The 25,367-nt window shown below is 34.2% G+C and overlaps 2 protein-coding genes across 3 annotated transcripts; one reads left to right on the top strand and one right to left on the bottom strand.

Annotated features, from left to right (window-relative positions):
• Nucleotides 1–849: 849 nt before the first annotated feature.
• On the bottom strand, nt 850–11,254 carry Ankra2 (ankyrin repeat family A member 2). Of its 2 annotated transcripts, XM_076857142.1 has the most exons (9): nt 10,825–11,254; nt 8,210–8,597; nt 7,470–7,628; nt 5,817–5,882; nt 3,502–3,599; nt 2,874–2,999; nt 2,525–2,591; nt 1,884–1,964; nt 850–1,356 (listed from the first exon to the last, which is right to left on the bottom strand). In XM_076857142.1, exons 2-9 carry the CDS (start codon nt 8,496–8,498, stop codon nt 1,301–1,303), a joined length of 942 nt encoding a protein of 313 aa, XP_076713257.1. In that variant the 5' UTR covers nt 8,499–8,597; nt 10,825–11,254; the 3' UTR covers nt 850–1,300. The 2 variants fall into 2 exon arrangements, with proteins under 2 accessions (XP_076713257.1, XP_076713258.1); XM_076857143.1 differs by lacking the exon at nt 10,825–11,254 and having other exon boundaries at nt 8,197–8,366.
• A 119-nt stretch (nt 11,255–11,373) lies between these two features.
• Nucleotides 11,374–24,187, top strand: Utp15 (UTP15 small subunit processome component). The gene is made up of 13 exons (XM_076856080.2): nt 11,374–11,502; nt 14,383–14,553; nt 15,769–15,861; nt 15,951–16,135; nt 16,477–16,655; nt 17,323–17,448; nt 19,264–19,396; nt 20,102–20,186; nt 21,078–21,227; nt 21,870–21,971; nt 22,133–22,266; nt 22,443–22,501; nt 23,093–24,187. The coding sequence occupies exons 2-13, from the start codon at nt 14,464–14,466 to the stop codon at nt 23,308–23,310; spliced, it is 1,554 nt and encodes a 517-aa protein (XP_076712195.2). The 5' UTR covers nt 11,374–11,502; nt 14,383–14,463; the 3' UTR covers nt 23,311–24,187.
• Nucleotides 24,188–25,367: the final 1,180 nt, after the last annotated feature.

The raw sequence follows: 25,367 nt of genomic DNA on the forward strand, positions 1-25,367 counted from the left end.
AAAGTATATGCCTTATTAAATGGGTGAAACATTAGGACTATTTTCACATATTACTTAGATTGCATGGAGAGAGAATATTTATTGGTTTTCTTTCTCCTGATTTTCTCTTAGGCAGCTTTTGCCTCCTGCATTCCAGGTGACCTGGGGGCAAGGGAGGATTATTAAGCCATCTCCATATAGTGGCACATTTATGTCTCATTATAAACAAATTTCTGCCTCCTGAGAATTTAAGTGCTAAGCAGAATGCTAAACAAAAAGTTTAAATGTGAACATTATAACAGCAGCACCTCAAATGTCTGGCCATGTTTCCTGGCCAAGATCCTTAGTGTCATTCCTTGGGACTGCCTGCTTCTTCAGCTTTTCCTTTCTTTCCGTATCTCTCCATTAATCCACTTTTGCTTAGATTATCCAGATCAAGTTAATGTGGCTTACCACCAAAGTATCATAACTGATATAAAATCTGTTTTCCAGATGAAGTGAATTAACTAAATCAAGTCCCACAATCAGTGTTCAAATCAACTTCTAGTCTTTGGCTCGCTCTTCTAGATTTTGGTGAAACATGAGTGTATAGTGTGCTCCTTTAGTTGAATTAAAGAGCATCTCACTTGTATTGCCTTCTCTTTTATGGAGGAATTTCCCTTCTAAAAAGCTTATTTAGGGGCTGGGGTTATGGCTCAGCGGTAGAGCGCTCACCTCCCACATGCAAGATCTTGGGTTCGATCCTCAGCACCACATTAAATAAATAAATAAATAAAAGTTATTGTGTACAACTACAAAAAAAAAAAGCTTATTTAGATGAGAAAAATTCTAAACATACTTATATAATTAAAAAACTAGAATAATACAAAGTGACAGAAAAAGCACTTATTTATTTATAACATCAGTTTGTAAACAATCACACTGCACTTTTTAACAGTAACATTTTCCCCCCTATGGATTTACAGTAAACTCTATGTAAATTCAATGAGTTAATACAGAATGAAGATGAATAGGGTAGAATAATTTCTGAAAATGTCAAATTATGGCACTTGATAAAAGATAACTATCTGTACCATAAAAATTTACATGCCACAAAACATTAATTTATAATTTTAAATATATAGTAAAACACATTTATAAAAAAAGCATCAACATTAATTTTATTATAAACCAGTGAATTACCCAGAGGAATATTTATTAAAACTTACTAAAAATCATAAAATATTGCAACTGAGGTAAATATTTATAAGTAAACAAAACTATCATTTATAAGGACTCCAAAAGTGAATGGAAGGGCAGACAACATTTTCTGGGGACTATGTCACTCCTTGATATTTTGAAGCAGCTTCAACAAATGTGACTCAATAACCTGTTGAACTAGAACAGACAGGTAATCAAGATCACAAAGCATGTTGATTACAAAAATTTTAAAAATATTAAATTCAACTTATCCTTAATGTTTTTCTAAAATAAAGTTTTTCTAAATAGGATACACCAATTATCTGAGGGCAATAATGCAATGCAAAACTTGAAATACTTAAAACTTAAGTCCATCAGTAATTTAATTGTTGTCCAAGTTACTGGACTTTCTGTACCTAGGTTTTTATATTTTTTAAACTGAAGTAGAATCCAAGATAAGTAGTTTGTTATGCAAAATATTAAATAAATGTTTAAATAGGTATGCACTTATCCTCCAGTAACTAATTATTTGGGTCAATGAAAAGCACTGTAAACAAACTCATTTCTCAACTTTGTAGGAATTTTTTTTTTTCACTTTGCCCACAGTTAAAAGCATGTATCAGGAGTTAGGGAAACATGCAATGTTTTATGACTACAAGTGATGAAACACTGGCCTATGCTATTTAAAATAATGAAACAAAACCTGAGAGTTCTAAAATACTTACCACTTCTATAACCCAGGGCTACAGCTAAATCCATAGAATTATACCCAGAGTCAGTTTCAATTGTTGGGTCAGCTCCATTTTCTATACCAAAACAGAAAAATATACATAAGTAAAATAAATGTGTGAATATGTTTACCTAGTACTGGCTGGTATGCAAATATCTGGATAGATTTTCAGCCAATTCAGAGTCTATTTTCAGAATGGTCTTGCCAAGTTCGTAGTATACTAGGGATACAGAATTTACTTGCATGGGCTGGAGGGAAAACAGTTCAAAAAGGCATCCCCTAGATGAAACTCATAGACAACTAAAAACTTATGCAAAGAGGTACTACAAATGCAAAGCTTATGCAAAGAGATACTACAGACAAGGAAAAAACATGACCCCAAATTCAAATGTGATTTACATGTGATCTCAAATGAAAGCAAGGACAAAAGCTTTAACAAAGATGTGGTGTTTTCATGGAGCTGCTTCTCTCATGGACATCTCTGTGGTAGCAGGTACCTCAGGAGTGAAAAGCAGCAGGATTAGTGTATTTTACAATAGATATTGGTCATCCTGACTAACACCAAGAAAGGCCAGATTGAAAAAATAAAGTCCTCGCAGGGCATTTTCTAAATAATTTTCATTTTCATCTGCTTACCTAAGAGCATCTTTACACATTTCACATGATTCCCATGTACAGCATAAAGCAAAGGTGTTCCTCCATTCTGCAAAATGAAAGAGATTTTCAGGGTGAACAACAGTCAAATATTGCTGTAGGAAGTTTTACTAAGAATTCAGCATGTAAATGTAGTTTAAGGTAATTTTAACATCTTTCAAAGAATGCTTAAGTCAGAACAAATAATTGAATTTATGGCATTAACTTGTTCTTCCAGGTATTTACTTAAATAAACATTTTTAGGAGCTTCATAAAATCTATTATGTCTCCCCCAGCCAAATAAATTCTAGAATGTGTTACAGTAGTTTTAAATTCAGTATCATAGACTCACCCAGTCATATTCATTTACATCAACTCCACAATCAAGCAGCATTTTGACAATATCTGTGTAGCCTTTACTACAGGCCAATGACAGTGCACTTTCTCGACCTTTTCCTAAAAGTTGAGGATCGGCACCCTGGTATGGGAAGTTGAAATAAAAGACTTTCAGTGAATTTAAACAAAAATGTTGCTACTCCTGTCATTAACAATTACAGTTCAACACTGAAGTCAGGTATGTTCTGGGGTCAATATGGAAATTATTATTCACGGATGCTCTTGTTATTGAGATTTTCTGAAAGAATGAATGCCTTCCTTCTTCTATCTCAAGCCTAACTGTCCTTTCACTCCTGAGTCAGGTCACAGCTCCTCTATGAAGCCTTCTCCTCCAAGGCTGATAGTACTTTTGTTCCTGTTGCATTTAATGGGGGTTGGACATGAAATTATTTCTCAATTTTTCATGTATGATTAGCATTGCTTTCCCAACTAGATCCAAGTTCTACAGAAATATAAAAAGCATTACAATGTTTTTTGTATCCTCCATAATTATATGTAGCTGGGTGGAGATACAAAAACTTTACTAAAGATTTAATGGAACTTAAGTAACTATACATATACATTTTCTGAGGCATTTTCCTTACATTCTGAAGTAGAAACTCTACCACAGCTATTTGCCCGTGTGCTGCAGCCCACATCAGAGGAGTAAATCCTTCTTCATCCGTGTGATTGATAACATTTTCTATTTAAAAGAAAAGCAATTTTTGTGATCTAATTTAACCATCACATATTCATAACTCTATGAAATCACTGGCATTCCAAAAAGTTGATTATATGGCTCAAAAAATTCACTTTGTGCTGAGGTCCAATTGTGTTGTTGCAAGTTGAAGTCTGATTGTATTAAAATGTGCCTCAATGTACATAGCTGGGTTTATAGAGCATGTTCTTGAAGGTATAAACTACCAGAGAATGACAAAAGGCTAGATACAAGGTGTCAATAGAACACTGGTCTCAGAATCAGGAGACCAGAGTTTGAATCCTGGCTCTATCACTAGCAGCGTGACTCTAGGCAAGATACTTAATTTCTTCAATGCACATAATACCTTGTTTACCTCAATGTATAAGCTGGGAGGATCATAATAAGAATTAGATTACTTGGTAGTCCCTAGCATTACATAAATATATACAATTATAAAAACTCCAAATTCTTTTGAAAGCCATCTTCTATTCCATAGCTGTTGCTGCCTATGAACTTCTCACTCGTGTGGTTTGGTAACATAATATGAAAATTGAATGGTCTGAAATGCAGTATCACACAATTCCACTGTGAAACCTATTTTATTCCCTAGACTTAGTATAGTAGTTATAAATTCCAGTTTTCCCCCTAAATTATGTAGTAGACTGACAAGGAAACCTCCAAATATTTATAAACAAATGTAAATACAATGATTAAATTATAAGAATGACATGATCAAGAAAAATAAAACTCTGATCGTGCTCCCTGTATTCAATAAACAATGTTGGAACAACTGCTTAACTTTTTGAAAAGTGAAAATTAATGTAATCTTTACCTCATTACACCAAAACATTTCATGTGAGTCAAAGATGAGTAAGTTCTAGATAAGTAAGACTAAGGAATCAGTTCATTTATAGTTCTTGAATGGGAAATCTTTTTGAAGCAGGATATAAAACTCAGCAGGCACAAAGGAAATAAATCATTTACTACTTGAAAATATTAAGCCTTGCTGGGCATGGTGGCTTATGCCTTTAATCCCAGTGACTTGGGTGGCTAAGGCAGAAGAATTGCAAATTCAAGGCCATCCTTGGCAATTTAGCAAGATCCTGTCTGAAAACAAAAATTTTTTTGAAAATGGGCAGAGGATGTAGCTCAGAGGCAGAATACTATTGGGTTCAATCCTTGGTAGTGCCAAAAAAAATTAAGCCTTTGGAAGTAATAAAAGGCGGCAAAGGAAAAATGACATAATGGAAAGAAACTACATGCAACATAAATAGTAAAAAGCTAATTTCCTTAATTTAGAGAGCTCATATAAATCAATATATTGCAGGCAGTTTTCACAAAAAGAAATTCAGCAATCAAAATTCTAAAAATATAAAGTACTGTGAGATACCAGTTTTCACTCATGGATTTGTGAAAATCAAAGTATGATAAAATTCTGTGTCAGTGAGGGTATAGGCAAATAGAAAATCTAACTACGGTATGAGGACAAACACCTGATTTTATTTTTATGCATATCTATGTATGTATGTATATGTATAAATTTAGGGCTGGTGTGTAGTTCGATGGTAAAGCACTTGCTTAGCATGCACAAGGCCCTGGGTTGGATGTCTATTATTATAAGAAAAAAAAAGTGAACATATACCCTTTGACCCAGCAAATCTACTTGTGCTAATTTACTCAATGGATAGATTTTAAAATAATAATATTGTCATTTAATAGTAAAAATTTTGAATTAACTCCACCAGGATGAATAGTTAAGAATATGCATATGTAATATGCAAAATTATGCAGCTATTAAAAGGAATAAAATAGATTTTTAAGGCTTAAATGGAAAGCTCTCCAAAACATTAAGTGAAAAGTAAGGCATAATGCAGTATGAATATTTTCCTACTGTGTAAATAATTAAAATCAAATACATATTCTCACACACAACCCAAAATATAAATTGAAATGTTTTCTAGAAAGTTTTTCTGAAAATATAAGAAATGTATGTTTCAGGAAAAGTGTAGGGTGCCAAAGGAAGTTATAACTTTTGTACTTTCTATTACTTAAACTTTTTTTTTTTTTTTTTTTTACTATCCATTGGTTTAACTGCCTGATGAGATTATCCAACTATTTGTTTTGTCTTCATATGTTTCTGTGTTAAATAAAGCAAAACAACAAATCTAGTAAATCCTATTGAGTTTGTTTTATATAAAATATTTAAAACTAAGCCATTACCTTGTTCAATACGAGTAGCCAGGTAGAGCATCTCTCCCTGAGCTGCCAACTGGTGAACAGACAAAGCTGAAACAATACCATAAAATATTTCATGTGCGTCTGTGTGGTACATGCTCATCATTCCATGGTTCATGTTTGTTTGGTAAATTTCTTTTCTAAAAAAAGCTTATCATTTTATCATTTAAAAAATCAAACAAATAGTATATCCTAATATTATAAGTGCCCATTTTACATCTGAGAATTGACTCATACATTCATTTAAGGTAATTTGACATCTGCAAAATGTCCAGACAAAATTTATTCCAAAGAAATGGTTTAGGCACTTACACACACACACACACACACACACACACACACACACACACACATTCAAATACATATATTGGTTAGTTGGTTTGTTTGAGACAGAATCTCAATATGTTGCCCAGGCTAGGCTTAATCTCCTGGGCTCAAATGACCCTCTGCCTCAGCCTCCCAAAGACATGAGCCACAATGCCCAGCCTTTTGGAAGTCCTAAATATTTTTATTTCAAGATTCCAAGATTCCATAATATTTCAATATTTTCTTAACATTAGGAAGAGTGAGGTCATAAAAGCAAAACTGGCCTTGAGAACATATACTTACAAAACCAATTACATATTTTTATTTGTAACATGAAGGATGTGATCCAGATGATCACTATTATTCATTTCTTTTCAGGATTTCAAAAATACTCCAGTTGGAATATTTTAAGGGAATCTCTTCATTTTAGAGCAGTAACAAAAAGACATTGTATTTTGAGAGTTCTCCTAAAAAATTAGTATTGCTTGATCATTGACTTCAGTGATATGATCAGATAGCTTTAATATTTAAAGGAAAGTAACAGGGAGTTACATACAACTTTATTTAAATAAACCAGAAACAGTCAATAGGTAGAAGGAGAGTTCCAGAGGAAGGTTTTATGTCTTAACTGCCACAACATGTGATTCAGAAATCAGGAGGGATTTAGTATTTCCAAAGTAAAAATAAAGATTTCAGTAGGCTTTAGAAAAAAAAAAAAACATATATATATGTTTATGTCACAGTCTCAAATATAGTTACTAGCATTAAATTGCCGATTTTCTTTCATTCACACATCCATACTGTACAGAATACTTTCTGGTCTGAATAGAAAAACCTTATTTTCCTCTACAATTTTAAAAATTGTGAATTCAAAGTTTTAAAAAACATAGGTTTCACATTCATATTCTTGTATTCAAATATAACATTTATACTTTATATTATCATAAATCACTTGGCTTTTTTGCAAAATCATTTGTTGAGCAATGATTTGGTTTATAAGTAAAACAAGCATTGTACTCCAAGAGCACAAAAATATTGGCAATTAATATGCAAAATTAATTTGCAAAATGTTTAAAATAACTCATTATTTCTGTAGTAAAAATTAAAGATTTTAATATTTCAATCTGTATTTGTTCTCAACACAGAAACATAACATTAAATATTTAAATATGTAATAGTATATGAAAAAGTTTTAAATTACTAAAACTATTAGGATATTGCTTAACCTTTCAACAAGAGAATATGCATTTAATGAAAATAAATGCATATGAAAGCCAAATTCTTAAAATTCCTATACTAGAATATTTTAGTACATTAGCTACAAGTACTTACAATTTGCTAAAAGAGGTGTGGTAGAGACCTCGTTTCCTCTGTGTTTGTTGGTTAAAGTAGTTGACTGTTTTATGGGTGAGAAATGCTTTGTTGTAGACGGAGTGTAGACATGCCTTACTTGAATTCCAGGAGAAGGAGATGTATGGATATTGCATTCAGCTAAGTGAAATAAATGTACATTAAAACAATACAATTAAAAAATGCACGAGGCATATGAACTTCTCACAACTATCTCTCACATATTAAAATTTTTGTCATAAAGTCAATATTACCATAGTGAAAATTCCAGAAAAAGAAGTATTAATCTCTTATTTTAAGAGATTAGTTTTATTATTCAATAGATCATTATAAAGGTAAATCTAAAGCATGTTGACAGACTTTATTGAATTGAAGCATTGGAAGCTAGTTCAGGGAACAAGGAATATTTAACTGATTCATTTAGAAAAGAAACAAGGAATTTTTTTCTATGATTTAAAAAGGTATAATAAAAAGCTTCACTAGAGAATTTGTAAATGAAGATTAGGTAAAAAATTTTTTAAAAATCAACATGTACTGCCTTTAACATAGACATTACATAGCATGAAATTATTTAAATGTGGTTTCTGTGAGGTCAGAAAATTCTATTAAAATATGATTTCCAAACTTCCTAAATATTTGTATTTTTGTATTTCCTATGGTGGAAATACACAAAACTCAGATAAACAAAAACAAATGCAGATATTTATACCATAACTTTCAACCTTTAAATAGGACAGATGCCACCTCCAGGTCAGAGTTAACCTGATCTTGAATGTTTTTACTATCTTCTTCATTTAAGGACTTCACAAATCGAGAACACACGTTCATATCAAATCGATTAGGCAATATGAATTTCATTCCCATGGCAACACCCTGAGCTGATCCTTCTTCTGAATTTGGATCCAGTGGGTGTTCTATTTTAATGTCTGGCATGCCAGAGAGACTATAACTGCTGGGACACTCTTCTACTATCAACTGGGCACCAATATCCAGATTTGCTGATGTAGCCATGATTTCAACTATAGTTCAATAATTAAAGCATTTCTTCATGATTTCTTCTTGGGTTTAGAGCAGTATCCAGTGTATTCTAGAATTTTGATATTGAAAAACCTGAAAGGAAAGAAATTAGAAAATTAGAAGTATTATATCAATTTAGTAAAAGAGCACAAAATAATCATTTTCAATGAAGCGTACAAACAGTGCTCTTAGAAGCAGCTAAACCTAATAGAGTACAATGTGCAAAGATACAGAAATCTGGGTATGTATCCAAGCTTCAGCACTTCACTTATAAGCTTTGTCACTGTACAAGTTATTGAACTTTCTGAACCTCAAACTCATTTATAAAATAGGGATACCACCATTAACTTTACATGATCCTGATAAAGAGAAAATGAAATACACAAACATTATCACTTCTATCCTCCATTCCAAGGAATTTTAGTCACTGTTTCTCTTTCTTCCTATATCTGAATATTGCCAAGTAGATAAAAGATAAGGCTACTAATGAAAATAACCTTTCATGTTAAAACTTTAACCTCTTACTTAAGGTTCATATTTTTAAAAACATGTTTATGTAAGTGGCTCTCGGTTTGAATTTAATGAAAAATGTAACATGTTATAGCCAAGTTTCTTAGCATTGTCATCTATAACACCTGTGTTTCTTAGTGAAAGACCCTACACAGCTTTAGTTTTAATAAACTTAAAGGGGTATTTCTAAGTTTTTGTTTAGATTAAGCATTAGCAACTTAATACAGGTTTTTAAAAATGACAAGTAAAGTGTGTAGATTATGGATTGGCTTCCAAAAATAAATAGCTGTCCCAGATATGTAATCATGTGAGACAAGAAAACATACAATTTTTTCCATGTTAGGATTTATTGCCTCTTAGAAATTTTGAGAGGGTTCAATGAGTTTTAAAATTTGAATTAAAAGAGAAAAATGCATTAGGATCATAGTGAAGCAGGGTTTAGCAAATCACACGTTTCCAGATAACCAACTGCTTACAGTTTTAAAGATATTTTCAAAGGTTGATCTTTATAACAATCCTTCCAATAGGCAAGGCAAGTAATCATGTCCACACCAGAGGGGAGAAAAAGGCAGCTCATGAATTAAGGGAAACCTATACAGTTCTATTGACTCCTTCATCCTGACCATTAAATAAAAAGCAGCACTAAATCCAAAAGTTTCAAAGAGGGGGAGTTGAAGAATAATACACAGTCAGGAAAAAAAATCCAGGAATAAAGTTAGTACATTCTAGCAAAAGGAAAGAAGGAAACCAGAACCATTAGTTTGGTGACTCAAATGGACATGGATTCTTCTTGCATTCTTACAATGCAAGAAGTCTGTGGGTACTTAAAAGATGAGTGCATAAGTGAACTGTTTCCTGAGAGAAGAATGATTTCCTTCCTTCTTCAACCCAAAGGGAGGCTAAATGCAATTTCCCTAGGCTCTTAGCACTCTGTATATATCTTCAGCACTTGCCATTCTCTTGAAAATTCCCTTTTAAGCCCCCATTAAGTTGAAAACTCAAGGATGGGGACAACTCTTTACTAATCTTTTCACATGAAACAGTACTTGGTTCTACCAGGTGCTCCATACACGTTTTCTGATTTGAACTTCAACATTATTTTATAAAATATTTATTTTTTAGTTATAGGTGGACACAATGTCTTTATTTTACTTTATGTGGTGCTGAGGATGGAACCCAGTGCCTCACACATGCTAGGCAAGTGCTCTCCCTTTGAGCCCCAGTCCCAGTCCAATGAACTTCAACATTTTAAAACATTCTTTTCGGTGTCTAATATTTGCTGATGAGATCTTGCTTTCCATTCCCAATATCAACTAATTAGCTGTGCAACCCTGGATATATGAATCATATAAATTTTCTGAAAATCAATCATCTACAGAATAAAGGTGTTGAAATAAGCATCTCTAATAGTCTTCTCAGCTCTAAAGAGCTTTTATGTTATAAATCAGGGTTTACAGACGGAATTACCAGTTTTGGGAGGAGATCCAGCAAATGTGCTTAGGGGAGGAGGATGGAAACAATGCTTATCTCGGCACCACTCCTAGAGAAGCTGCAAAATTGACTGGCAAGTCAAATTTCTGAATGGGAGGAGGAAGAAATAGACGACAGAGAAGTGGAGAGAGTGGTGAGAAAAGGAGAGCCTTGTAGTTGATCTGTCATAGCCCAGGAATGCAGGGAAAGAGTATAAGGGGGCAAGGAGGCAACTGTGCTAGTCCTAGTGGAAGCTAATAGTAGAAGCCCCCGATTCTTCCCAATCCCGAAATTGTCCTAAAAGGAGAGGAAGGTGCTATGAAAATAAATGAAGCCTCACAGGCGACAGGTGTCCCAGCGTCCCGGAACAGGAGGAGCCCCGTGGAGGGGAGACCTGTAGAGTGGGAAGTCCGCTCCGTCGCCGCTGGCCAGCTGTGCTCAAAATGTCCCAAGCGGAAACTCGCTCACGCTCGGCCTGGAGAGGTTGGAGGCTCACAGGGTGGGCGCGAGGCGACTCGCGATCACCTTCAAGGAGGCCACTGGTGCAGGCCCGGGTTGTTTTGGCCACGACGTCACTTCCGATTTTTTTTTTTTCCGTCTTCTGGCAAAAAAAAAGCTCTGCAGCCGAGACGACTTCCAGGTGTTTTTTGTTTGGTTGGTTATGGCCGCCCCCGCGGTCCGTCCTTTCGGAGTACCACAGAGACAGGATCACTTTGGTTGACAGCTCTGGGTCACCAGGGGAAGGCCGCAGTCTAGACGTCCGGCTACGCCTCCGGTCTGGTTGCCCCGCCCACCCGCCTCGGCCTCGCGTCATCCGGGCTGCGTATGTCTTCTGAGCGTGCGCCGTTACGTCATCTTCGTGCGACATTCTCTTCTTGGTGTGTGCCGACTGGGCGGTGGATGGCCGCGTGACTTTTCTCATGTGGATTCAGAACGGTCCGGTGCTGGGCGCTGGAGAAGTCAGAAAACTTATCCTTGGAAGCGAGGTACCTCGGCGGATCCTTGGGTCTCAGTGGAGGTAGGTGAAGGCGGCTCCTGTGAAGGTAACCCGGACTGTCATCAGGCCTTCCTGTGGTTTCTGGCATGCTCTGGAGATGGTTGAACTTCCTAACCGGCTTTTCAAGATCCCGGCAATTGAATTTAGACCCAGATTTTGCTGCGCTACAGTCACCTTCTCTCTTGTCCATGTATCAGCATCCGGAATAATCCTCACCCCTTCAAGGCAATGGGCAGAATTCCATCTTTCTTTGCTTAGAAGGTTCCCTCAGTTTCCAGTGACCCCGTATTTCCTCTTCTGCACCGCCTTCTGCTTGTGCCTGTCGTAAGTGGCGAAGACGGGCTAATGTTATACTTTAATGCCCAGGTGCAATGATACACTCTTTCCATGTAGAATTAAAACTTTTCTTCGGAGCTCTCAGTACCCTGGTCGTTACTCATAGCATTTTATTTGATAGCATTGTATTGCATTAGTACCTGTTATTCATTTAGATCTTGACTTAGGCCGAATCATTCTCCTTCTCTTTATTTTAACACAATTTTTTGCCTCAGGCTTTTTGCACTGTGTGTCCCCACCACCCACATCCCTGCTCTCCACTATCGCTCCTCATTTTGTAATCTGTCAAACCACTGCTACAGCACTTCACTTTTTTTTTTAAGAGAAAGAGAATTTTTATTTATTTTTTTAGGTTTTCGGCGGACACACATCTTTGTTTGTATGTGGTGCCGAGTATCCAACCGGGCTGCACGCATGCCAGGGGAGCGCGCTACCGCTTGAGCCACATCCCCAGCCCCGAGCACTTCACTTCTTTCCACTAAAACTTTAAACTATTTGTTGAAAGAGATAAGAAGTGGTACTCCTATTACTGTAATGAGAGGTAAAGAAGGGAGTCAGGAAGCAGATTTGTGTATTCAGAAAGTCAAGAATACTTTTTATAGATGAGCATATGCAATCCTTGATGTTGGAAGCACTGACTTTGAACTGGAATTAAACGAAATGTTATCCCTTGCCCCCCTAAAATCCTATTGTTCTTATTCTAAACAAAAAAAATTGTGATGATTATTTGGGGAGGATTGTTAGTAAAACTTTGGGACTTTTTTTTTCTTACTTGCTATATAAATAACTATATAATAACCTTCCTTCAGGTTTTCCTTGTTGGCCCCTCCAAGCCTAAAATATTTGGCCCTTTACAGAAAGTTTGTGAACGGGTTCTCTGTAGCAGTGTTCATATTTTAAGACAGTACTTGTAATTTTAATTTTGTGTTTCCCCATAGAAATTTACCCAGTGCTTCCTTTCTCTTCTTCCAAAAACATTCTTTGAGCACTTTAAAAAAATATTTCAGACTCAAAATTTTAATTCAACTTAACAGGGAAAAGAGATCATTCCAATGCAATAGAATTATGTGCATAGACAGAAATATTCAGAGCTAAATAGGATCCTAGAAGACAGGACCTCTCCTCAGAGGGCAGAATAGGTTTCCTGGAGAATGATGTGATTCCTGAGTTGAGCCTTAAATATTAAATAGCAGTAGGTAGAGGACATTCCTAGCAGAGAGCACAAGTGACAAAGACATTGAGGCAAGAATGAGCATGATGTGTTAAGTGAACAGTTAATGATTGGTAATAACAAAAGATGAGGCTGGAAGGTAAGCCAGGGCCAAATCAGAGAGGATCTTACATTCTTGTTCCTTGTTCCTCCTGTTAAGGAGCTTGTACTTTATTTTCTGGATAGCATTGGGTTTTGTAAGCAAGGCCAGCTGCTTACAAATATTTGAAAATTTGAAATATGGATGGGGTTGAGGGAGGTCAAAGAGACCTTGGAACAGTGTTGCATTATTATCACAGATGAGAAAACCTGAATTAGGGTAATGGAACTAGCAGTTAAGTGGACTTAAGGAAGTTTAAGAAAGATTTGGAAGATTAAAATCAGTAGATTTTGTTTACTGTTAGGGTGTGAGGAGGATGACAAGTCAAATCTGAGTCTAGATTCCTAGCTGCAGCCAATCACCAGCCAAATGAAGAATATTCACCTCTCTATTCCCAGTGCCTGAAACAGTGTTCTGCACTTTATAGGTGCTTGAATGAACAGTAAAGATTTTTGCCATGTTTTATCAAAATAGCCTTTAAAATATGTCATATCTATTTGTTTTGGTGTTACCAATGTCATATTTTGGGGCTTTTCAAAACAGAATAGCATCACTGGAATCATTCATCTGATATGATAAAATTGAGTCTCTTTTTTTTTGCCACTGAATATTTCTGGAAAGATGTTTTAGCTTGATTATGTTAAAGGTTTTAGTTCATTTTTATCTTATTTTGTCACTTTAACTTAGAATTGCCTTTTCTGGTTTTTTTTTCCTACTGTTTAAACCTTTTAAAATTACATTATAAGCTTCTATTATATATTATAAGCCTTACAAAATTAAGCTTCTCCACTAGAATCATTAGCTTTGGTTTCCATCTTAGCATTTTTAGACTTTCAGGAAGTCAAGTTTGGGGACTTTATTCTTAAAGACTAAACGTCTTCTTAAGTTTCAAGAAAGTTTTGTATTTGTAGTTATAATACATATTTCCTATGGTCAAACCTGAAGCCAGTGTGCTTCTTTCTGGTTTGACTACCAGAAGGCTGCACCAGATTTATTCGTAACTATTGCAAACTGGTCAGGTAGGTGTGAGAACATTTGTATACAGCCCTTATGTACAGCTGAATAGATGGTACAGTGTGGTAACCTGACCTATATTCTTCCTGTTTCCTTTAGATTATCTCTTCTGGGTTACAATTAAGTGGTTTATTGGTCTTTAATCTATAAACTTCCACACAGCCTTCTGAAAGAAAGCAGAGTAAAAATCATACCCATATGTTTATGAATAATATGTGTTTTAAAATATTTTCTTTTTCAGAGTTAAGCAGAATCACTATAATTATTTCTAACATCAACTCTAAATTATTGACCTTGGACAGTAGTTCAATTATATGAAATCATGGCTGGTTATAAACCTGTAGCTATTCAAACATATCCTATACTTGGTGAAAAAATCACCCAAGATACTCTGTACTGGAACAACTATAAGGTAAGTATGGGAGATAATGAGGGAGGAGGGGAATTATGTTTATTTATTTATGCATTTATACCCATTTTTTTCCTGCATATGTTATACTTTAGGTATGCTGACAGACCATTAACTAAAAACAATCTATGAGCAGCTTATAGTTTGGGTAGATAACATGACACCTATTTGTATCTTGGAATTCTATAAAAAGTCTATATTACTTGATCCGTGCAAGGGTCTAACTCAGAATATATGGCTAATCAGTACCAAATGAAACAAATTTTAGAATTTAAACCTTATATGTGAGAAGTATTTTCTTTCTTTTTTAAATCTAAGTGCTGTGAAATTAGTTCTGTGTCTTCTAATAAGGCTTACAAGTGATTTTTTTAAAATGGAAAAACTAAATAGGAAACTGGAAGAAGTTTGGGAGTGGGCAGTTTGTGGAAAAAAAAATACAAATATACAGTAAATATATTAAATGGTTATGAGGGCTGCTTGGAAATTAGTACACATTTGGAAGGCAACTTGACAGTATCTGTTATGATTTTTAAAATGCAGATACCCTTTGGCTTTGTACTTTGATAACTTGAAACATAATCAGTATACTCCCCAAGGTTTGTTTAAGTGTATATGTATGTGTATGTGTGTATATATATGCGTATGCATATATTATGTATATGTATCTTAACATTTATATGTATACATACATATGTATGCATATTAGATGTAAACTTATCAAAGTATTATATGTAAGAATTCCTGAAAAACTTGTGTCTATTACTAGTCAGCTGCTATAATAAATTTTGGTATATCCTTATAATGAATAGTCAATCTGTTGCTTTCTATATGAAAGTTTGCTAAGATGGGTTATTTAGTGACAAAAAGCAAGGTATATAACTGGCTGCATAGTATGGTCATGTTTGTGTTACTTTTTAAAAAAGCTAAATATATGCTGGTAAAGACTTTACTTTTTCTTTTCTGTTGGAAATTATAGCATATAGCAACTGAAGAGATGATGGGGTGTGGCTTTCTAGCCATGTTTATTTAAGTTAGCAGCAACAAGAATAGTCTGGGTGATGGGATATTGCCCTTTTTTGATTCTTTTGTATTTGTAAAACCTGATAAACCTAATAAATGTTATTAAGAACAAACAAGTTATCTGTAAGAAATTACATAATGCTTAAATAGGTTTTCCAGGTGTAACTCTGATAATACTCTGCATTCTTTTTTATGAAGACCCCTGTTCAGATTAAGGAATTTGGTGCAGTGTCAAAAGTAGACTTTTCTCCCCAGCCTCCATATAACTATGCAGTCACAGCTTCCTCAAGAGTAAGTACAATAATAATTTCTTTTTTTTTTTTTTTTTTAGTTTACTATTGATCTTGAGCCCCTGGTAAAAATATCGATTTATCTTATAGATTCACATTTATGGCCGATACTCCCAAGAACCTATAAAAACCTTTTCCCGTTTTAAAGACACAGCATATTGTGCTACTTTTCGACAAGATGGTAGATTGCTTGTGGCCGGCAGTGAAGATGGTGGAGTTCAGCTTTTTGATATAAGCGGCAGGGCTCCCCTCAGACAGTTTGAAGGCCATACAAAGTAAGAGACAGTGGTTTTTATATGTTTTTGTTTTATTTGTTGAAGCAAAACAATAGTTTCAGCATTAAAAACACTCATTTTCATTAAGCAGCTAAGTAGAATTATTAACATACTAGAAAATGCAATTTTAAGACTGTTGTTTAATATTCTTATTAACTTTATAGTGTAGTGGTATTACCATTTTTAAATTGGCCTAGGGCAAATACCTGTTTTAAAAGATTTTTTTTTTCTCTCATGATTTCTTTCTATAAATATTCTCTGAAAAGGGAATGTTTTATGTTCGAAGATATAATAAATATAATTTTTCTTGCTTTTTAATATACTGGCTCTTGTTCTTTCAGAGCAGTTCATACAGTAGATTTTACAGCTGACAAATACCATGTGGTCTCTGGGGCTGATGATTATACAGTTAAATTATGGGATATTCCAAACTCCAAAGAAATTCTGACATTCAAAGAACATTCTGATTATGTACGATGTGGATGTGCTAGCAAACTGAACCCAGATCTCTTTGTAACAGGTTGGTGAACTCTTTATTGCTGTGGGATTCTTTCAGGATAGAGAGGTTTAATTTTTTTTTTTTTTTTAATAGGACTGGGGGGTATAGCTCAGTGGTAGAGTGCTTGCCTAGCATGTGTGAGGCCCTGGGTTCAATTCTCAGCATTGGGGAAAAAACATTAAAAATGATTTTTTAAATTAATTATATAATTGTTTTTTCTTTTTTTCCTTTTAGTGGTTGTTCTGTTGTCCTCTAAATGTGCTTAGAAATATCAGGCTGTCTTGAAAACATAGGCTATCAAAACTGTCATGGGTTTAGTCTCCTGTTATTCAGAGAACTTCTAGCAGTCAAGACACTGTAGTGTTTTTACATGCAGTTCAGTTTTTAAGGGATTCTGTACAAAGATACCCAGATGATTCCATAGTGACAGTAGTCTGAAGATAGGAATAATTTAAAATCAGAGCAGGTTAAATACTATGTAGAAATATATACTGCTTCTTCAGAAACAACAAGTCGTAGCAGAGGATTTAGAAATATTGTGTCGGGTTAATATATTTAGGCTTTTTAAAAAAAATTCCATCTAAAGTTTATCTCCTTTGAAAATTTACGTTTGGACACACATATACTTGTATAGTTTTTATTTTTTTAGATGGTAAAACACACATAATACAAAAAATTGATATTTTAGGGTCATATGATCATACTGTGAAGATGTTTGATGCGCGAACAAATAAGAGTGTTCTGTCTGTGGAGCATGGGCAGCCAGTGGAGAGTGTGCTGCTTTTCCCCTCTGGAGGTCTTCTGGTGTCTTCAGGTATCTCTTTTAAAGATAGCTCTCCTCTGGGCTGGGGATGTGGCTCAAGCGGTAGCGCGCTCGCCTGGCATGCGTGCGGCCCGGGTTCGATCCTCAGCACCACATACAGACAAAGATGTTGTGTCTGCCAAATACTAAAAAATAAATATTAAAAAATTCTCTCTCTCTCTCCCTCTTTCTCACTCTCTTTCACTCTTTCTTTAAAAAAAAAAAAAAAAAAGATAGCTCTCCTCAGTATTGTTCTTGAATCAAACTTTTCTTTATCAATTGTTATTTATAATTTTTCAGTTTGTACTTGGATTACATATCTAAGATTTTGTTTAAACAGTTGATAAGTGGGACAGGCAAATAGCTATTTATTGAAAGCATAGCTTGAGCCAAGCACTATGCTGTTGTATACAAATTATTTCTAATGCCTTCCAAAAGTCATATAGGATTGTTAGTTTTCTTACTGCTTTACAATCAAGGAGATATATGAAAGTTTCAACTAATTACCCGAGGCAAAATGATATGTGGCAGTTCCAAAATCCCAGAATTAAAAACTCTTATTATGCATTTAACTCTGTGTCATTTGACCCCAGAAATCTACTGGGTTCTCCTTTTGTTATTACTGCATAGGAGATTTATAGCAGCTTTTGAAAACAGGATCTTTTAGATCTAGAATCAGGCTTGTTACTTTTTATGTATCTCTATTGATAAAATGTTCTCACCCAGTAGTAGTTGATAGTGCTAGAGGAGGAGCTAATGTGGAGTCAGGCATTTTCTTCAAATTGGGGCAGAAGATTTTTTTTGATTAGTCCATTTTTATGATGATAATAGAAGAAGTAATTTGACTTTTATTCATTTCTTAACAAAGCAGAAATCTGTCAGCAGCATTGGCACACACCTATAATCCCAGTGGCTTGGGAGGCTGAGGCAGGAGAATTGTGGGTTCAAAACCAGCTTTAGCAACGTAGAGAGGCCCTAAGCAACTTAGCGACTTTATCTCTAAATAAAATATAAAAAGGGATGGGGATGTGACTCAGTGGTAAATTGCCCCTGGTTCAATTCCTGGTACCAAAAAAAAAAAAAAAAAGTGAAAAAGTGTTTACATTAGAAGAATGTACAGGTAGTATGGATACTTCATAGCATACACATGGTAGTGTGTGCAGCCATTCTTTTCAGCTTATCCTGTTTTATATTCTTTTTTCCTAGTACCTGTTTTTTTTTTTAAAGCAATAAGTTGACACCATTGTCAGATGTATCTATTTTTCTTGTTATTTTGAGAAATAGAAATAAGGCCAAGTTGAACAGGAGAATGAAAACCTATATGCTAATCTGCACTGCGCCATTGTCACTAGCTAGTTGTGTGACCTTGGGGCAGTCACTTAATGTCTCTAGACTTGGAAAATGAGAGATTGGACTAGATCATTAGTTTCAAACTGTGATTCCTCTCATAAACTGCTACATTGAAGAAGGAAGGTAGGGATTGTGGATTGAATTGCAGCCCTGTTTCCCCAGATGATGCAAAAGTTTCACTCCCCCATCCCTTTTTCTATTTTCTCTACTAGATTTCTTTCTTGACATTTTGTTGAAAAAAGATACTGAATTTAAAATGTTCTTAAGCATCTGGACAGTTCTGTAAGGTGGGAAGTGTTATTATTTAGTCACATACTTCGTGGGTTGGGGAGCCAGGATTTAAACCAGGCAGTGTGGCTCTGGAACCTCTCACTCCACCTCTACCCTAAGGAATGTCTAGTGAAGGATGTTTTTCAGCTCCTTAAAATGTTGTTGATATGGGTAGAATATCAAACTCATGACTATTTCTTTTTATAGGAGGTCGCTATGTTAAAGTTTGGGACATGTTAAAAGGACAGTTGCTCGTGTCTTTGAAAAATCATCACAAAACTGTCACATGTTTATGTCTGAGCAGCTCTGGACAGAGGTTACTCTCAGGCTCACTGGATAGGTTGGCATTTTAATTTTCTTGTTTATCTTTATTAATTTACAAGTATTTATTGCTTGAGAAAATAAAGTATTTTAGTAATATTTGTGTTAAATAAATAAATACATTAATCTTTTAAAATAATCTATAGTTTCTTTTAAAATCATTATACAGTTATATATTTTGAAGTTTTTATTATGAATATGTATATTATTCTAGATGTTTAAAATTTAAAGCTTCATGTGAACATTTCTATCATTGATATCCAAATATTACTATTTTAAATAGATATTTACTATTCCATTTTTTAATGTTCTAAAGCTGTGCTTCACACAAGCAGCCCTCACAACATGATTCTCTGACCCAAAATATCTGTAACACAGAGGTTGTAAAACTGTTCTGTTCTTTTGACTTGCAGTGGACATTCATGGATTCCTTTTTTTCTTTTTCTTTTTTTTTAATTTTAACTTGCAGGTTTTATCTTTAAATGACAGTGGTTCATGGTCTACCCTTGGTTTCTATTTTAAGTGACTAATCAAAGTCTTTATTCATGTATGGCCAGTGCTGAAATATAGCTCATTTTTTAAAGGGATTCAGTGAAGAATTGTTTTTCTAAACTGTTATATAAATTTTAATGTTCATATATTGAGTTTTCCAATAGATGAATTGAAATGGAAAAATGCATTTTATACTCAAGCTGATTTTTGACAATTCTTTCTTTTTTATTAGGAAGGTGAAAGTATATAGCACGACTTCCTACAAAGTAGTCCACAGTTTTGATTATGCAGCTTCAATTTTAAGTCTTGCACTTGCAGTAAGTACTTTTAGTTTTTTTTTTTTTTTTTTTAAAGCTCTCACTAACCTTGTCTGTTAAATGAAGATAAGATGGAATTTTAGGGTTTATCTTTGGATTAGAATAAACCACATTAGCTCTTTGAGTTAAGACAAGTTCTAGAATATGAGTTGTCCTAATAACTTAGCATCAATTTAGATTTAGGTTTCAATGACTCCTGTAGTAAGTACAGTGTTGTGGGCATTATTAACATCAGGGATTGAACCTAGAAAGCTGATAAACCTCTCTTCAACACATTTAACTCAAGGGTATTACAGTACTTTAGAAAGGCAGTTTTGGCTCTATGTGTACACACACACACATACACACACACACCATGAAGTGAGAAAGGAGCAGCAAAATGAATAGTTTCTTTTCTTTGTTGACTGTTTTTTCTGGAATGTCCATTATCAGGTTTCTAAGGAGCCACATTTGGGCTGGAGTATGTTTGAATACATTGTATAAAAATCTGAATTGGGAGCAGAAAAGCTAATTAAAAACTATTTTGGAAAGCAGTACTGTGAAAAGTCATGCCACTGTGTAATGTGTAATCCTTTTTCTAATCAGAGAATGCAGAAAAATTATTTTTAATCTTTTCTAAGATGCCATTAACTGTGTATTATTATATATACTTTGCCAGTGATATTTTACAAGTATAATAAGTTCCATCAACTTAATGGTATCCTAGAGGAAAAAATGATTTTGCTCTTAACATTTTGCATAGATCATTGTTAGTTATAGTTTCTATGTCTGAATGATGCTGTTGATGATAGTGTGCATAAGTAGCAAACATGGTATAAATGTTATTTTGAAGTAAAGGTGCTATAAAGTTATTACACTGAAATAGACTAACGTATTTCTAATTGCTATTAGCATGAAGATGAGACAATAGTTGTAGGAATGACCAATGGAATATTGAGTGTTAAACACCGGAAGTCTGAAGCAAAGAAAGATCCTCTTCCAAGAAGAAGAAGGCCTGCATATCGAACCTTTATTAAAGGAAAAAATTACATGAAACAACGGGTAATTATATATTTCTCATATCTTTTAAAAGGTGATATTTCTTAAAGTAGCCAATTTCATCCCTGCCTATTACTGGAAAGTGTAGTTTGCATGATATTTAACTTTATTTTGCTTTTGGCTTTATTAGAATTGGCTCCAGATTGCTATATTGGGAACATTATTGAATAATTATTGAGTAATAATGGGGAACAAAGGCTACTTTATTTGATATTCTGAGCCATAACATAATAATGGTACAGTACATTACCGTGTTCAAAACACCGTCTTTCACACACTGTCTGATTTGCTTTTCTAAATGACTCCTGCCTATAATGTCTCTATTTGGCATCTGAGAAGATTTAAATACACAAAGCTTTGATTGATTCAGTATTCCATTACTGGTATCCAGAGATGTTAGAACTAGATCTTAATATCTCTGATTCTCATTTTATTATTCTGCCTGCCATGTAAAGAGGATTGAGAAAGTTGTAAGTAGAAAATCATAAAAGAGTAAGAACACATTGATTGACAAATCATTATGGACATATGAACATTATCTGACATAGTGTAAAGGCACCCTGATTAAAAAAAATCATTATTTCATTGCGAAAAAGTTTGTTTTGAATGGAACTTGGTATATGCTGATTTTCTTCCTCCATACAGGATGATATTTTGATCAATAGGCCAACAAAGAAACACCTAGAATTGTATGACAGGGATCTGAAAAATTTTAGGATCTCTAAGGCACTTGACAGAGTCCTTGAGGTGAGTAAGGGGCATTTTTTTTTTTTTTTTAAATCATTTTAGTATTTGGTTTGTGTATTACTGTGACTTGGAATTGTGGAAGTAGAAGAAACTTGGTGATTTAGCAAGATGTTTTGTTTTTTGTTTTTTTTACCCCATTTTTTCTCCTTATGTTTTTCTAGCCTAGTTGTGTAATAAAGACACCTGAGGTTACAGTTTCCATCATAAAAGAGCTAAATCGAAGAGGAGTCCTTGCAAATGCCCTTGCAGGTCGGGATGAAAAGGAAATTAGTCGTGTTCTTAATTTTTTGATAAGGTATGTTTTATGTTTATGAAACATTTGTATGTTTCATCAAAATCCTTCTTTAACACCTAATGAGAGACATTTATTTTTAGTTTGATCTTTGTGAGAAACTGGTAGAACAATTAAATCTGCTTTAGGGAGTTTTTAAAAGTTTGGAGGTTTCATTAAATAGAAGTTTTGCTTTGTAGGAATTTGTCTCAACCAAGATTTGCCCCTGTTTTGATCAATGCTGCTGAAATAATTATTGGTAAGTGTTGTTAAAACTTAAAAATCCTAACATAGTTGCATAAGTAGAGGTGTTGGGTTGGGGGTATAGCTCAGTGGTAGCATGCTTGCCTAACATGTGCAAGGTTCTATGTTTGATCCCAGCACTACCTACCCCTCCCACCTCCAAAAAAAGTAGAGGCATCATGATCAAATAAAAATTTGGAAATCAAGCAATTTTACTTGTTTTGCTTTTTATCAGTTGTCCAATAAGGATTTTCATGCAGTTCAAAATGGAGTAAAGTTCACAGCAGCATAACTTAGAATTGACAGGATTAGGGTTATTAAAATTAAAAAGAAATGTTTCCATAAACATCTGAAATGACCATGACTATTTTTTAATGGGAAAATGAAAATGAGACTACTACTTTGTCGTTTCTGTAATTATGTTTTTATGAAATGCATTTATTTAGATGAATTATTATGCTTTCTGTATATAATGAATTGATTATAAAATAAGTACAGATTTTTTTCAGTGTTTTTGTATTTAATATTTTAATACTTTTCTAACACTTGATTTTTACTTATTATATATAGAAAGGTGTTTCTAGTTTATGTGTTTCCTTCTCTTTAGATATATATCTGCCTGTGATTGGTCAGTCACCTGTAGTTGATAAAAAGTTTATATTACTTCAAGGACTTGTAGAAAAAGAGATTGATTACCAAAGAGAGCTCCTAGAAACCTTGGGAATGATGGACATGCTTTTTGCTACCATGACAAGGCAAGAAAGCTCTTCTTTGTTGGAACATACATCTGTTGAATTTCCAGACAAGAAGAAGACAACATTGTAGTGTTGGCTTAATAGGACAAAGAAGAACCTCTAACTTTGGATAGATTTGACTCTAATAACTATTGGAAAGAAAATGTCTTGATATATTAAAAAGACTACACAGAAGCAACTTTATAGAAGAGACTGGAATAATTATGATTGGAAAATAAGTACCTTTTCTAATACATGGTTTTCCATGTAAGAAATTATTTTATGGAATCTTCAGCTAGAAGATCTCATTTATCTTGGTCGCAGTGTTTGTCTACCTTGGATGAGTTGATACTGACTTTAATAAGCAATGTTCTGTGTCAGCCTTTGGGTAGGCATTCACATAAGAGTTCAAATATGAATCCTTTCTGGAGAAGTTCGAACTGGGAATCCTGCCAAATGAACAGAGCTTTTTTTTTTTTTTTTTTTTCTTTTTTCTTTCTTTTTTCTTTTAGCCTTGAAACAACAAAAACACATGGCAACAACATTATAACTCCACTCTAATCAGTGCCCTTGGGGTTTTGGGGCCCTTGTCCCCCCCTTGGTGGCCCTCTGCCACCCCTCCCTTGTTATCATCACTGTTTTAGATCACATGCTCTGTCTGAGCTGGTCTGAGAACTGTGTCTGTTCCAAGTGTGGCAGATTGCTGGTCAGCCCTGAATAGTTCATATTGGACAAGTGTTCAGAGGATGATAAGGCAGATTTGATGCCTAAAAATTATGCTCTCCAGCCCAGGTTTTTCTTTTTATTTAATCTCAACTATTCTTACTAGAATAGTAAGGTCTACAGATAGACCTTATTAGACTGCATTTCCCCCCTTTCCTTTAATATGTGGGCTTTCCACCAAGTTTAGGTCAGGAGAAAGATAAAATTTGTCACTTTTTTTGTAATAAAATAGTCTTTCAGCCTAATATGTACATGTTTGTATCTTATTTTATAGCTACCTGTCCCTCTCAAAACTCTTCTCTGACCTAAGAATTTATTTTTTCTATTCTTAATAATTACCTTGTGGTTCAGAACCTCAAACCAGAGCAGCTTACTTTGAAAAATAGTTGTTTTTGAAAGCTTAATGTAAATTACATTTTTATTAAAGAGATTCTTATTTTCTTATTGGCTTTTTGGTAAGTACCAATTCCTGATGGATAATGTCTAGTAACTCCTAGCACACAGTTCACAATTGCTACCTCTCCCACCTTCCCCCAATTTCTACCAACCTCAGTTAGTAATGTGTATAATAATGATGTCTTGAGCTAGAAGAATCTTTAGAGAAAGATTTTATTATGGGAATCTCTCATAATTTTGGTTTTGTAAATTCAGGTTTTCATAAAATGGAAAAAAGTGGGCTAATGTGATCTAGTACAGCCATAGGCACAAAAGTAAGGTATAGTTTCCCTTTTGTGAATTGTATAAGCAATCAGGCAGCACAGTGGCTTGTAAGAAACCAGGAGTTTGCTTCCCTGAGTAATTATGAGATTAATCAAGATCAGAAGCTGTGTTTTCAGGTTGAAAAGGGTTAATTTATTTAAATAAAATTTCTTTTTAAAAGCTTTTTTTACATAAAAAAACTTTGTAAGCATGCTGATAGTTAACGTACTAGAGTTGAAATTCTAATGAACTGTTGTGAAACATCGGAGTTTTTTGTAGTTATTTCATGTGGTTCTCACCACAGCCATCCAAGGTTGGAATTAATTTTCATTTAACATTGAATTAACAAAAGTCATTAAATTCTCTATGAAGTCCCCAAGCTTGAGTTCTGCGTCATTTCAGCACTGTCCTGCCTTCTGGGCCTGAATTACTGTCCTTTTAATGAAACTTCACTGAGTGTTGTAGTTCTTAAGTATGTAGTGATTGCAAATTAAAAAAAAAAAAAAAAAAGATTAGGAAACAGTTCGCATAGTCATCAATATTTTTAAGTTCAATTGCTTTTATATTCATGGGGATAAATATGCTACTTGAAATATTTTAGCCTAATTGTCATGGCATAATATGTAACATTGGCCTTAAGATTTTAATTTAAAATGCCTAACAGATTTTTGTGATTTTTAATTGGAAGATATTTTTAAATGTTACTAAGTCTGCAAAAATACTGAA

The sequence above is a fragment of the Callospermophilus lateralis genome, chromosome 5 (assembly GCF_048772815.1).
Source record: "Callospermophilus lateralis isolate mCalLat2 chromosome 5, mCalLat2.hap1, whole genome shotgun sequence".
Lineage (NCBI taxonomy): Eukaryota > Metazoa > Chordata > Mammalia > Rodentia > Sciuridae > Callospermophilus > Callospermophilus lateralis.